The sequence below is a fragment of the Brachyistius frenatus genome, unplaced genomic scaffold, assembly GCF_029030835.1.
Source record: "Brachyistius frenatus isolate BFR_SWC_R1_liver_20210118 unplaced genomic scaffold, ASM2903083v1 Contig_7, whole genome shotgun sequence".
NCBI classification, from domain to species: domain Eukaryota; kingdom Metazoa; phylum Chordata; class Actinopteri; family Embiotocidae; genus Brachyistius; species Brachyistius frenatus.
The window spans coordinates 8,275,734-8,290,370 of NW_027210606.1; the positions used below are offsets into that span (position 1 = coordinate 8,275,734).

Sequence of the window (14,637 nt, forward strand, 5' to 3'; positions counted from 1 at the left end):
CCAGAGCGACACTGTTGCGCTTTTAGGCAGAGGTGTTATGAGCCCGTAAATTATGCAATATTTATCAGGTCTGGTATGGTTGTAAGAGACACACCAACAGACAAACACACCCTCTCACTGAAATGAGAGACGCCTAAATGTGTAGCTTTTGTCTGATTTCTGATGCACCAGTCATTGAAATGAAGCTGTGTGATCGAAGGGGAACTTCTGTTTAACAAACATACACAAATATTTATGTCCATTCATGAGCTTTAGACTCTTAAAGACCCACTGTTGTTACTGGCAGGGTATTACTAATTCCTTGTTGTTGAATTAGTAGGACTGTACAGGAAGGCTTTTTGTTGCTATAGCGACCCACAGAAACATTTGAATATTTTTTTGAAAAGGGTTAAGTCTCTGCTTTGAGTAAAACTGCTTATACTAACAACTATCTAAAAACATCAAGTGAAAGTCCTTGTGATTGTGCAAGCAAGAACAGGTATGGATCAGATTTCAAAGACACTTGTGAAAAACTAGACGTCTGAGAAATAAGCTGTCACCAGTCAGTGAATAGAGATCACTTAACAGTGGCAGAGGTTGTTTTTAGTCACAGCAGGGTGATGGAGAGGCAAAACACCAAAGTTAAATTTTACTTTCTAAATGATGTATTTGACTTTGTTTAAAGTATTTTGGGATTTTAGCCAAAAACCTTGAAATTATAAGTACAGTTGTAAATTCACAATTCAGAAACCAGGTAATATCCTTATTTTGGTCTGTCAGGCTTCTTTGCCATCTGGCCTATTTAGCTCCAGTTTCTTGTTGCTCTGTTGCTCGTCCAGAATGCAGCAGCTCGACTGGTCTTTAACCTCCTAAATTCACTCACACTACTCCGCTCCTCCTCCGCTCCCTTCACTGGTTACCAGCAGCTGCCCGCATCCGTTTCAAAACATTGGTACTTGCGTACCGTGCTGTGAACAGATCGGGTCCAGTCTACATCCAGGACATGGTCAAACCCTACACCCCAGCCCGTTCACTCCACTCTGCATCTGTCAATCGGCTTGTCGCTCCCTCACTGCGAGCTAAACACTCTACAAAATCACGACTGTTTGCTGTCCTGGCTCCTAAATGGTGGAATGAGCTCCCCACCGACATCAGGACAGCGGAAACTCTGTACATCTTCCGCCGCAAACTAAAAACACACCTCTTCCGACTTTACCTTGAATAGGTGTAGCACTTTAGTAGCACTTAAAATGGCACTTACTTATAGCACTTTGAAGTTTGGCTATCTTGAAGAAAATTGTACTTTCTTGATTGTTGTGGTTCTGAATTTGGACCCTCATGGTTGAAATGCACTTATTGTAAGTCACTTTGGATAAAAGCATCAGCTAAATGTAATGTAATGTATAAGCTGGTCTGCATGTATAGTCAGAAATTCAGAGGCAGGAATGGAGACAGGAAGATGGGTCAGTGATTAACACTATTGAAACTGACCTTGAGTTTGATTTTTAGCTCTGTTGCAGTTTCCATTAGTGAGCGTCTGAAACCACCGTGTTATTATGCCCTATGGATATAAATGATCTTCTGACCAATTTATCACTTCTATCATACACTACACATATGGAAGACATATGTAAATTCAGTGAGTTCATTTGTCAATCAAAGTCAAATTTATAATGAATTACCCTTTCCACAGAAATCATCATACTGCAAGTTGTAATGAGTCAATAAGTGAAACATTTGAGTGTCCAAGAAACACAATTATTGGAAATAGCTGATATTAAATGTGAAATGAAAATCACCATATCAAACATAAAGTTTGTCGTCATTGTTGGTTTTTCTGTTTGTTGGTATTTTATTCAACAAACAAATAGTTAACACTACAAATAATGTAAGATTACAGAAACTGTACTGAAAATGTACAAACACAGACATAGAAGCAATAGCAGACATACTGTGGCTGTTCAGTATAAATATTAACCCAGGTTAAATGTTGCTTTACATAGTGGTTGACATTTTATATTAGGTATAATCTAGTTATTACAATGAGGAGTTAAGGGGTTGTCTATTGCCTACGTCTGGTATAATGACTGAAGCGTTGCCAAGTTTTATGGAATTTCTCAGAGGAACCTCGTAAAGTAAATCAGAGTTTTTCCAGTTTAAGTTGCTGCATAACGTCTTTGAGAGTGGGAAGTCCGTGCCTGTTTCTAGCTCAGTAGAATTAATCTGAAACAGATTTGAACCTTGGTGGTGACACCTCAAATGGTTTTGATTGATTTTTCTTATAAAACAAAATATAACCACAAAAACAAAAGTTCAACAGACATAACGCATAACAGAGGAAAAACCTTCTGTAACAGCATAGACTAACCAAGATGACAGCAACCCCTCGCTGACACTGATGTCCATCATCACAACACCCTTTTCTACCAACTCTCTTTCTCTCCATGACGTCTCTTCACAGTATGATGAGACAAACTTCAATCCTTTGCTAAAAACAAGCTGTTGCCCACATTCATTTCCCCTTTTTCCTCCTCTGCTGTTTTCTGTGAATGTCAAATATAGCAAAATCAATCAGAAAGCTCCGAGGGGCAAAATCCATACCAGGTTTAACTAAAGAAATTCGTGCAACTAATTATGTTTCCAGACATTCACCCATTAAGTGCATCAACGACTAAATGTCTAAATGGAGGCTGCAGCCATAGATTTTAGAGCAACCCATTAAGTTGAACCCCAAATGGAAATGTCCTGCTGATAATTGGTGTAGAGACAAAAACGTAAACCTTTTAATGCAGCTGATAGATGTTTATCTACAGACAAGCCCCTTTTAGGGTTGGATATTTCTGACCATTATCATTACTTAGGCTGCTAGTGTCAAACCCATTTCATCCTCTGTTTACAACAGTCAGGCGGCTATTTGGCTTTAGTGGACACGAGCGGCGATACTGGTCTTTTCCACACATATTTAGAGAAAGTTGTTTGGCATAATCTTTCAGGTTCTTGGTTGTGAATTAGTAAAAATGCAGAAGGGTACTTCTCACAATGTGGCTGTAATTAGGTTAAGGTTCTTTTCGTACACAACAGTCGGCGGTTCTCGCAGTTTATACCCGCTCAGGGTCAGCACGGTAAGACGAACATCAGTCTAACCTTGCAGCTTTACAAGCTAACCTCTTTTTTCCTCCCCTCCTTTATTATCCTCTGCCTCACCTCACATGATCCTCAAATGCATGCTGTATAGTAACCTGAGCAAAGGTTGAAAGCTGCGGTGTGTGTTTCTGTGTGTGTGTGTCCGGTTGTACGAGCTCCATTGTAAAGAAGTGTTACTATGGATGCATCATTTATGCCTCGTACTATCTCGTATTCCCAGTAATGAGACTCTTCTCTCCGTCAAACAGGTGAGGAAAGGGAAGAGTAATGGCATAACTCAAGTCGTCCCCCAGTCCAGCCTCTCTGCCGGGTTGCCTCATGCAAAGCCTTTCGTCATACCAATAGTTTTACCCCTGACCTCAGACCTGAGGAGCCCCAGCGCAGAGGCGAAGGAAACGACACCCGTGGCTCACCAAGACACCTCAGACACTGCTTCTCACGTCAGCTACCTTGATGTCAGCCTCTCTGGCAGTATGGACGGCCTCAACAGGTCAGTGAAGTCTTTGAACTGAGCCTGAGAAAAATTATTAACATCAACATGTTGTGATCTGCACCACTGGAGATTAATTAGTGTACAGTCTACTCTAGAGATATTTTGATATTTACAGATGCTTTAATGTGCATTTTAGGTTTGAAGTATTACTTGGTAAGCCTGATTTCACTATGAGAAAAAAGCAAAACGTAGAATTCAGTCACTTTGTGAAACGTGGTCAGCCACTTCTATTGTTTTGATTTTATTAGGATCACAGTTGTATCTCTGAGCAGGATGCTTTTCGACTGGTGTAAAAATACAATCTAAGGTTCTATAACACTCAACAAAACGTCAGTGCTACATGACTAATATTAATAATGGCATCATTTCTGTTTTTGTTGTGTGATGCCCTATGGCTTCAATGTCGACTCTATCAATTGTGACCACTGTGTGCATATAGGTGATGTGCTGTCAGCTGAGGGTAGGGGGGGTGAAGAGTTTTAAGTGACGGCAATCAGGGACCTATAGCTGGAGCCCCGCGGCAATGTGCCTTTGGCATGCAAACAAGCCTATTATAAGAAGCTGAAACTGGAACCACTTGGTGTTGAGTGTCCTCAGTCCTGGAATAGCAAGGCTACAGCTGTGTCTGTTGTTGGAGTACTCGCTGCTGTAACTGGGGGATTTCACGAGCACAAGACTTGACCGAACACCTGCACGCTTTGGCCAAAAATCACTACTATTATGATTTTGAACTCTCTCCAAATTGAGAAAATGTATGTTTTGTAGAATTTGTTTTGATTGAAAAAATATGAAATATAATACAGGGTAGGGTGATAAATGTCATGTGAGATGTTAAAACATTCAGATGAGAAACGATGACACCGTTTTGGCATCTACTACAAGTTGTTGAACACACCGGTGACCTTCAGTGTGATATTAATCACTATTTAAAACTGTCGGCACCAGATCCATTAACACATTACATAAACGTTTAGTATGACACGTGCGCGTGAACACACACACACACACACACACACACACACACACACACACACACACACACACACACACACTCTCTCTCTCTCTCTCACACTCACGCGTGTGGCTTGTCTCGTCTTTCTATCTTTGAGGACATTCATTTACATAATGCATTCCCTTGTCCCTTACCCTAACCTTAACCTTAACCATTACAACTAAGTCCGTAACCTAAACTTAATTCTAACCGGAAACCTTCAACCAAGTCCTAACCAGCCGAAATGATGATGAGTCAAAATGTCCTCACGTGTCTTTGTCCTCATAAATACCAAAATTGGTTCACACAACTATAGAAAGAAATGTACACACACACACATACACAGTAATACATCATATAAAAATAATATATTATTATCATACTTATTATGTGGAATATATTTTTACCATACAGGGCCTTGTAATTTCTTTTTTATAGTTTGGACAGTTCACAGAAATCAACAACAAATTCCAGTAGTATTAGACAGTATTGAGTGCTGTCTTTAAGATACTCAACCTCATTGAATTTTTCTTTACTATTTATACTCAAGATGACAGGATACCATATTATCATTGGATTTAATAATCTGCAAGGCTGTTTTCTCTTAAATGTATGGAGAACATAAATGTCCTACATATGAGGTGGCAAATATAATGCTTTCTAGGTGCCAGTAAATCTCCACCTGGATATCCCCCCCACACCCCTAAAATTCTCCTTGTCAAGTCGTATTAGGTGGCTGATGTACTGGCAGCATGACGGGAGATCCCAGTCGTGTGCGTCAGCGACATGTACTCACTGTTATTTACTAATAGACACATACAGCATGCCGAAACACTGGACTGTGGCATTTTTAAATGACAAGGCATTTTATGGGCTTAGTTTTCTTTAAAAACAAACAGTTTGAGTTATAAGTAACTGTGATTTTGAACCATAAAACCCATAGCAAACATATGATCATTTTCCACAAGTGGAAATCTGTGTTTTCATATCTGTAGCTGCTCTCATGCCTATTTGTCAGCTTGCTCTCACTTTCCATAGGTACGTGTCAGACAAATCCGTGCAGGCATAGTGCGGCACACATAGCCGCACAGAAAACTGGACTAAAACTATATTAAATGTAATGGAATGATAAAATAAAGGAATTACGTTTTTTTGTTTTTTTGTTTTTTTTAGGACTTTATATTTTAATCAAACTCTTGTGTTTTTATCATTTTTTTACTTTTCATTCAGAATTTTTACTTTTTCAGGGTGTGGCATGAAATAAAAAAATTCAAGATGTTGGCATAAAAAAGTAAATTGACTATTTTTTATTTATGATAGCCTCTATTATTGTTGTATCGGATACAATTTTAACACGTATGCCCTTCATTCCAGAAACTACCCTCATCCTGAGTCACTGCAGTCATATCCAGGACACACTGGAAATCAAATCATCCCTTTTGGGGTTTCCTTTTAGTGGCTCCACTTATTGATCTTCATCAGTATCCATTGTTTGACTTCTCTAGTGTATCCGAGCATGAGTCTTACATCTTTAACATAACACTTTGTGTCCTCTTTATCAAACTAATGAATCCACAGTGCTCTCACATGAACCTCAAAGATGTGCTACCAACTTCATTCCCCACACGGGCCGCACGAGCCAACATAGCAGCGTCATGTGAACTTATTATGTTCGTAGCATTGCATAGTTGCACATAGGGGATGCATACTGTCTTTTGTGTGGAGTTGCCATGGTTCACTGAATCTTGTGGTGTAACCATTGGATTTCTTAGAAACCCATTGGAAATAGGTGGGAGTGAGAAACGTCGCAGTGTGGTGTTAGTGCAGGTTCCTTGTGGGTATAACAGTATTGTTGGCCGCCTGTCAGGAAGCGTCATCCATCAGCGTGAAAGCCTGACAGCAAATATTTGGAGCAAGAACCCACTGGCTGGTTTTCCTACAAATGTAACGTGGGTGTAGTTTCTTTTTTCCAACTCTCGTACGAGACAGTGGCCTTTAATTGTGTTAGGATCTAATGTCAGTAGAGATAATCAGTCATTCAGGTCATAGGATATCTACAATTAGTAAGTGAAAGGTAGCCAGATTTGTCAGTAGATGCTTTATTCATTCAAGAGGCTTCTTTATTTTCTCGTGACTGTCTCAGGCCACTTGTCAGAAGAACTGAAGTCTCTCAGCTGAGTGTCGAAACATCTGAAAGAACAGAAGATCCAATACAGATGCTTCTAACTGCTCAGTTTGATGTTCAAGGTCACTGAACTGAAAATCAGATACCTGGCTTCATTGTGAGGAGAAAGGATAACTGCAATTGCTTCTAAGTCAACAGTCAAAAGCATCCATGTAGTTCAACAAGTATTAAGAAGACAGTTGGTTTATCAAATAACTCATCAACAACTATTTTGATTGTTGTGTAACCTCACAAATAGAAATGCTGGGTCTTGTGGCAGGAAATGAGAGCGTGTGGGCAGAGTAAGCCAATAGTAGAAAGAAGCCAATAGCATAGACTCTACCCACACCTTCATGCAGGTGCCCTCAGTCAGTAATCAGTGAGCTGCACCTAGAACAGAAATATATAGAACACCGAAAAAACAATAACATTAGCAATGTCACTAATGTGTAGCAAAGGTAACAGTCATGATAAAAAAATAAATTAAAAAAAATGTAAGAACAGGGGAGTGTCATTTCTCATTTGCATCCTACACTGTCATTTTAACGTTCATCTGCAGGTCCTCCGTGCTTCAGTATAAAACCTAAAGCTCTGCGTTGCTGTGGCACTATATGTAACAAGCAAAGTCTTTACCACCACAGTACCAGCTCAAATTACAACTTTATTTAACCTATTGATTTTAAAGATAATGTAAAAAATGACAGTGTAGGATGCAGTGATGGTGCCTCCAAAATCTAGTAAATGAAAAATGTTCACATCTGACATTTTTAATGAGACTTCTGCCAGTGAGGGAGGACAAGAAGGATACTGCCAAAAACTACTGGCTCAAGTTACCAGCATCCGCTAAGCCAGACAGCCTTTGTCCACACATTTAAAAAAGTGGAGCTCGTCTAGGTTGACCAACTTGTCGTTAGTAGTTTTCCCTTCGCCCCGGAAGGATCAGGCCCATTATGAGTATGTCTACAAAGCCTCTTGTCTCTGTAAGGTAGTGGGTAAGCAGGATTTCCGTTTTTGCAATTCACGGTGGCAATGACGGCACACATTATTTTAATACGCTTGCCAGACTGTGTAACACCAGTTAAGAACATAGGTATAGGGCGGGGACATTCACCACTAATTCTCTACAGGAATTTGGAAGAGTTCCCCTCGACTAAAACAAGGCTGGAGGAACACGTTCACATTTGACGTTCATTGTCACTTGAGTAGACTTTCACGGTTCAATGAACTTTGCCCCATTTTGATTCCTGGCTGTCCTGAAACCTAAATCCCTTGTTTTGAACTTGTTGAGGTGCTGCCCTTCTCGACACACCTGCCTGTTACAGTAAGCCACATGCAGCACGTCACGTACCAAAACACTCCAGAGTACCAAACACCAGTCATGATCCTATAAACCAGCCCCTTCCCTCTGTGTTTTAGAACATCGGAGACTCAACATGTTTACAACCCACAATGTTGATGCTGATTATGACATTGTTTCAGGTTCATGTTACAAAACCAGTAGAACAAAATATTTTGACACTCAACAGAATATCAACAAATTGGTATATTTGCTGCTTTCGGCCTCCTTAAAGCTGTAAAAAGTACAAAGGATACTTTACCTGCAGTAAAACAAATCCAAATCTCACTTAAGATATTTATGAATCACAGACATTTGAAAGATTGCATATAAACGATTCAGCAATTGATTTATAAGGCTACATCTGCTAATTATGTTATGCAGATTCATTTGAGATCTCAACTGAATGTCAGTAGTGTTTAGAAATAAGCAATTTCCTGAAGGTGAATTCATCAAATTGCTTTATTATTTTGACTAACAAGTTAAATAAAAAGCTGATAAAAAAAAAGACCAATTCTCACAATGAGAAGGCGTAACTACGGTATTTTTGATATTTTTGTTTAAGATAATGAAATAAGTTAATTAATTCTTAAAGCAGCGGCTGATTATTTTTCTGACAGTTGTCTTATTTGAATCAGCTATTTGTTTTAGTTGTATCGGTAGATAAAAACTCAGCACACTTTTATTGAAGAATTTAGTGAAATAAGTTTGAAGAACAAATTAAAAGTCTGCACTTGTTGTCAGCCACCGGATGACAAATACTGTGTAGAGCAGCTGAAATATAAAAAAAAAAATGTCTGGAATGGACGTCTGTGCTGACCTGTTATGTCAGCATTGTTTTTACCATGACCTCCTGTCAAATTCCTCTCTATTAGTATTTGTAATTTGAAAACACCGGTACAGTTCACGGTGCTCTGACCAGTGTTCTCTTCTCACAGGTAAACATCCAATAAAGTCCCAGAGGGACTAAAAGGTGATGGAAGGTCACAGTTTTTTTCATGGGAAAAGTATTACTCTTTGTCTTACAACCAGTGCAGAGCAGCGCCAAGTGCAATGCACATATCTTTGCTGGTTTTCAACACAGTAGTTATTTTCCCATCCAGCACCCACATTATTTGTAATAAAAAATGGCTGTATTGGTCTTGAAATAAGGTGCGATCAGGCGCACTGTTGATGCAGTGCTGTCTTGAAGCTGTGAAAAGTAACTGCGATTGACCAACAAAAACCTAGTCTTAAGTCAGTGGTACACCATTTTACTGTTATTTTAAGGGTACATTTTTAAGACCGTGATATGAACCTTCATAGGTGGGTGCACAACGCACCTACATTCTGCTTGTTACACACACACAGACATGCAGCAGCACACAAAAATACAAAAGATTAAAAATGCAAGGATCATAATGTGAAAGATTTTTTTTTTTTTTTTTTATCAATTTTCTCAGTCTGAGCAGGAGCCTATCCGTTTCCCCTGCAGAGAAGCTTTCTTTCCTAATACTCGGCAAATCCATCATCATAATAGCAATTTATCACGGCAGAAGCGCACCTAGTTTTTAAGGCGATTGGGAGATGTCACTCTGGCTGGTTTATTTCACGCTACACCAAAAAAAAAAAAAACATGTACGATTATTTAAGAGATTAAGTACCATCCCTTTGAAACATGCCCCCTCTTTTGTGCTCAGATTATCAGATGATAAACTAGCAAAATTGGATTTAGACTGTGTGCTTAGATTGTTAAAATATAGCAGTTTGTAATGTTCACATTTATTTAAAATTAAAGACCCTGCTTTGCTGCAAAGCTCACAAAAAATCTGATTGGGATTCATCTACGGATCTGCATATTGCAGGACATTTTTTACATAAGTTTCAGGTGTCATAGAATCAGTTTCATTGGAAAACAAGGTCTCAGAAATAAGACTGATTATAAAAACAGGCTTATTGAGATATTTCATCACTTATTTATTAAATGTTTAACATTGTTCAAGAGCTCAGGTTTTGGTTGCGGCCTTTTTCTTCCTGCTTTGACTTCATAGAAGGTAATACAGAACTGAGCTCTGTTTGGATAAACAAGACCAGGCGATTATGAAATTTTCAGCCTGTGCCAGGATATGAAAATGTGAAGTAACTTCAGTGTTTTCTGCCAGCAACGAGTTCCTCTTATTGTTGCATAACTTCATCATGTGTCGCTACCATACATGCAGTGGCGACAGCCAGGCTACTGTATATTCTAGAGCGTTTCTCTGTCGGTTCATAATAATTACTAGAGACACGTTCCACAAAGGCTGTATCTGTAGCACTGCATGGCTATTATTCTGCAGACAAAAGCCAGCCATATGTGCCTATTTTTAGCCCCAGTAACATAAAGTGATGAGGGGTTGGGGGAGCTGATGTTTTTATGCCACAGCACTTTATAGCCACATATTGCTAGCTAATTAAGTATGTCTGTTTGTTTTCATATTTCAGCTCCCAAGAAGAGGACAGGCCAACATCTCCTTTCTACATGAGGTAAGCCGCCTGTCTTTGTGTTAGAAAGCTGTCAGCGGGGGTGAGAGGATGTTGTTTTGGACTGGAGGTGTGAGGGAAAGCAGGGCAGCGTGCACATGCAACAGTTTGCTCAACGCTGTTTGGTTATTGTGGCGGAGGCAGACGCGGCACGTTTCAGACACACCACCTCAGCACAGCACACATCTGGAAGAAGACACTGTGTTCCAGAGTGATTAGGATTCTTGAACAGTGGGGGAACAAAAGAATCATACCTGAAGCTCGGGAATAATGTCTGCAGCTTAAACGGTTTATCAATGAATTGATTAGTTAATTGACAGAAAAGTAATACACCATGTTGACCAGTTAATCTTTTCAATCAAAAATAGTGAGAAAATGCCAAGCATTGTAATTCACTGTTGCTTTTCTTTCTATCATTGTAAACTAAATATATGTAGGTCAAACAAAACAACATATTTTACGATGTCACCTTCGCCTCAGGAAAGTTGTAATGGGCATTTATACAATATTGAAATGACTAATCAAGATAAGAAAAGAATTGACTGAATAATTGATGATGATAGTAACAGTGTTCATTGGAGCCCTAATAATATCTGACTATATCAAATCGATATTAAAGAGTTGTCCAGACACAGCTGAACCAGCTGTGAACACTGTCTCAGTTAGTAATTTGGGCTCGGCACATTTTTTTGGCGTGTTGTTTACTGACCTGATCTTAAAGCTGACATGGGTCAAGGGCGACTATTAATTGCTTTTCCCTAAAAAAGATAACTGAACGGATGACGCAGGACAAACGGAGTCATGAAGTTTTATTCAGAGATGACATATAAAGAAGGCAGCTCAACTTTAAATACACCTTATGATCAACACGTTTGAAAATTAAAACTGTTGTGAAGCAGAGTTAAACCTGGATTACATTTTTTTTTTTAAATATATTAACAGGAACGTCTTGTCTTTTTTGTTGTAATGTGATAAAGCACAAATCCATTTTTATCTGTGATGGAAATGCTACTCGTACATTAATCCGAGGCATACACACACTTGGTCACAGAGGCAGCAATGAACAGTGTGAGTAGTACAATGAACATGACCACAACCTGTTTGACTGAGGTTCAGGATATGTAATCTCTTTGTATGTATTGCATAATGTGTGTCCCCACCAACCTCACTCAGTAAAGTTCATGTACAGTTCATTCATATAATCCATCTAAAACATGCCAGAGGTTCCTATAATTCAATATATAAAATATACAGGCATGTAGGTATGCATTCATATGATGTGCATGCATGTGTATGCATATGCACAGTAACCATGTGTATTTCTGTCATACCTGTTGCTGTTGTACATATACTTAATGTTTGTGAAGTCAATTACATTTGAACTCAGAGGGCAAACCTGACAGGTCAACACAACAGGTTATGGAGGTGGGTTTGTTGTACTAACTTTCACACACAGCTATTGCCGTGCAAATCACAAATCCTGAATATTTGTAGCCTCTTAAACACGTGGATTATCTTTTCTCAGGTTTGTGTCATTGCAAAGTGAAAGTCCACTGGTTTTAGTGATGATGTCCTCTTGGGCTCTGAGAGGATTTTCTTTCTAGTTCTGTGACATTCAACTGATAATGAAAGTAATCACAAGTTGCAGCTCTAGTCTGTTTCTCTCTCTGACATCACCGAAGGACAAAGAGCAACGCCTGTTTACACTCTATACTCACTTCTCTTGCTCACGTTCATCAGTGAATAAGTCCATGGCCTACTTGTACTTTGTCACATACACACACACACACTCATGCCGACACGCTTCCTCTCTGCTGAAGTCTACTTGCATTCCTGCACATACAGGAACTCTCAGGGTGCTACATGGGAGCTTAATCATAGCCCGGTCAAAGTGGATCATAAATCAAATGAATTTGTTTCTGAAGGTCCTGGCTAATATCTGACCGTGGTGTAATACTGGATTACCTGAGCAGACGTCCCCGGGTACACAGTGCTGCGGATTTAACTGGCATAAGCTCATGCTGTGAAAGCTTTGGAGTTGTTTCCTCCACATTTTGCATGCCTTAAACACCAATTGACTTTAAAACACACTAACACAGCCACTAACTACAGAAGCACATTAATTTGTTCTTGCTTATATTTGCGAAGCAATTTTCTTAGTTAGGAGGTTCATAATGAAGCAATTAAGTTCAGCAATTGTGAATCTCTTGTAAAATAAAGACTTGCACTGTTGGCTTTTTACACATAGACACAGTAGGACAAAAAATAGCACAACTGCAGAATTGAAATGCCAGACCTGTCATATCATTACAGACCTGACTTAACAGTTCAGCAAATCTTAAAGACCCAGCTGAACTGGAAACAAAAAAGCAGCAGACTTGTCAGTTGACATTTAGATAAATTCAAAATTTCTCACACAAGCCAGACAGTGACATTATTTCCAAAAGAAATAGTTTTATATCTATAATAGTTATATATTATAATGTATAATAGTTTTTATGACATGTTTGTACCAAGAGTTAGATTAAGAAGGTTCATATCTCCAATATCTGTCCATTAAATACAACGCTACAGACAGCAGATAGCTGTCTGAAGGTTAAAAGACCACAGGAAATAGTGTGGCACATAACACTGATAAAACCATAAATTTAGGTTTGTTACCTTTGGAAAGAGCTAGGGCAACTGTTTCCTCCTTTTCCAATGTTTATGCAAAGCTCAGATGACTGTTTCATATTTATCATAGAGACTTGGCGCATGACCTGTGGCATTAAAAAGGGAATAGGCATATTTCATAAAATATCAAGCTGTTCTAACAACAATAAGATCAATACACTTTAAGGCACGTCATATTTTTTTAGGATTTGTGTTGTGTAAACCTTCAAAGTTCATGTCATTTACTCTTTCACCAGTAACTGGAGAAGGCAACTGTTGATCTTATACAACTTCTTTTTCATCCCTCTTCTGGGGGGAAGTTGGATCACTGTCAGTACTAAAACTTATAACTAAACAAACAGTAGAAAGTTTGTATTGAGACAAACACTTTGTTGTACTTGTAAACAATGTCAATAGAAAGGTAGCAAATTAATCTAAGAAATGACTTTTGAGATTTTATGGCCCATGTAAAAATTCTAACTGGGAAATGAGGTTACACACTCATACAGTTTATCTTCTAAAATCACCCGCTGATCAGTTCTTGATCAAACACTCAACTGGGCTTTGTGATAGTTTTGAAGTGATTTTAAAAAAGGATCGTTGACTTGGCTCACTCGTATTCTGGTTGTGATTCTCTCGTTGTTTCTGACACAATGACTCATCCCTCTTTCCGTATGGTCTCTTCTGCCAGTAGTTCATGACTCAGACTGTCTCCTTTGCACACCAGGCAGCAATCCCATCTCATACCACAGTGGTTTCACACTGTTGCATCTTTAGATACAGACAAAGCCAGTGGATCTAAGTCCTCTCTGGGCACTGGTGCCCCTTTCTTTTATCAAACTGCGACACTTCTTTTATCCCATGCCAACCCACAGACTATTTGGACTGATGATAGTTGCCACAAGATTTTTCCCACATGATACGCATAGGCAGTAACACTCATCTGTTTATTTCATCAACAGCTTAGAAGTGGCACAAGCGATCATAGAAGAGAGCTAAATTAAGTTTGCAGACCGCCATGGACAAAAGATTTGAGCAGGGATAGAGTTGGTGTAAAATTAGGATGTCACGAAAACAGAGTACAGTACACCATACAAGGAAACTTTATTTCTGATAATGTTGACCGACACAAGACTAAGACTTTTTAAGAATGCCAGCCCAAATCCGCTTTTTTTTTTATTTTTTTTTTTTTTTCATATCCAGTCTGGACAGCAAAAACAAAAAAACTTGAAATGCAAACTTTGCAATCTGGATCCAAACCCCTTTTGGAGGTGGTTTGAAATGCTATTTCAAACAGATTTCTACAGATGCGTTGCAGTCCGGACGCTCTGCTGGTTTAGATCGGATTTTCACCCTCAACGTGACACATGGCGACAACA

The 14,637-nt window shown here is 39.0% G+C and overlaps 1 protein-coding gene across 3 annotated transcripts in view; it reads left to right on the forward strand.

The window, feature by feature from the left end:
• fam13a (family with sequence similarity 13 member A) overlaps window positions 1-14,637 on the forward strand; it is a 60,929-nt gene that overhangs the window by 18,581 nt on the left and 27,711 nt on the right. For all 3 annotated transcript variants that reach the window (XM_069689312.1, XM_069689313.1, XM_069689311.1), the window contains exons 8-9: window positions 3,372-3,613; window positions 10,568-10,609. In XM_069689312.1, the coding sequence (XP_069545413.1) occupies window positions 3,372-3,613; window positions 10,568-10,609 (284 nt within the window). The remainder of the gene's footprint in view (window positions 1-3,371; window positions 3,614-10,567; window positions 10,610-14,637) is intronic.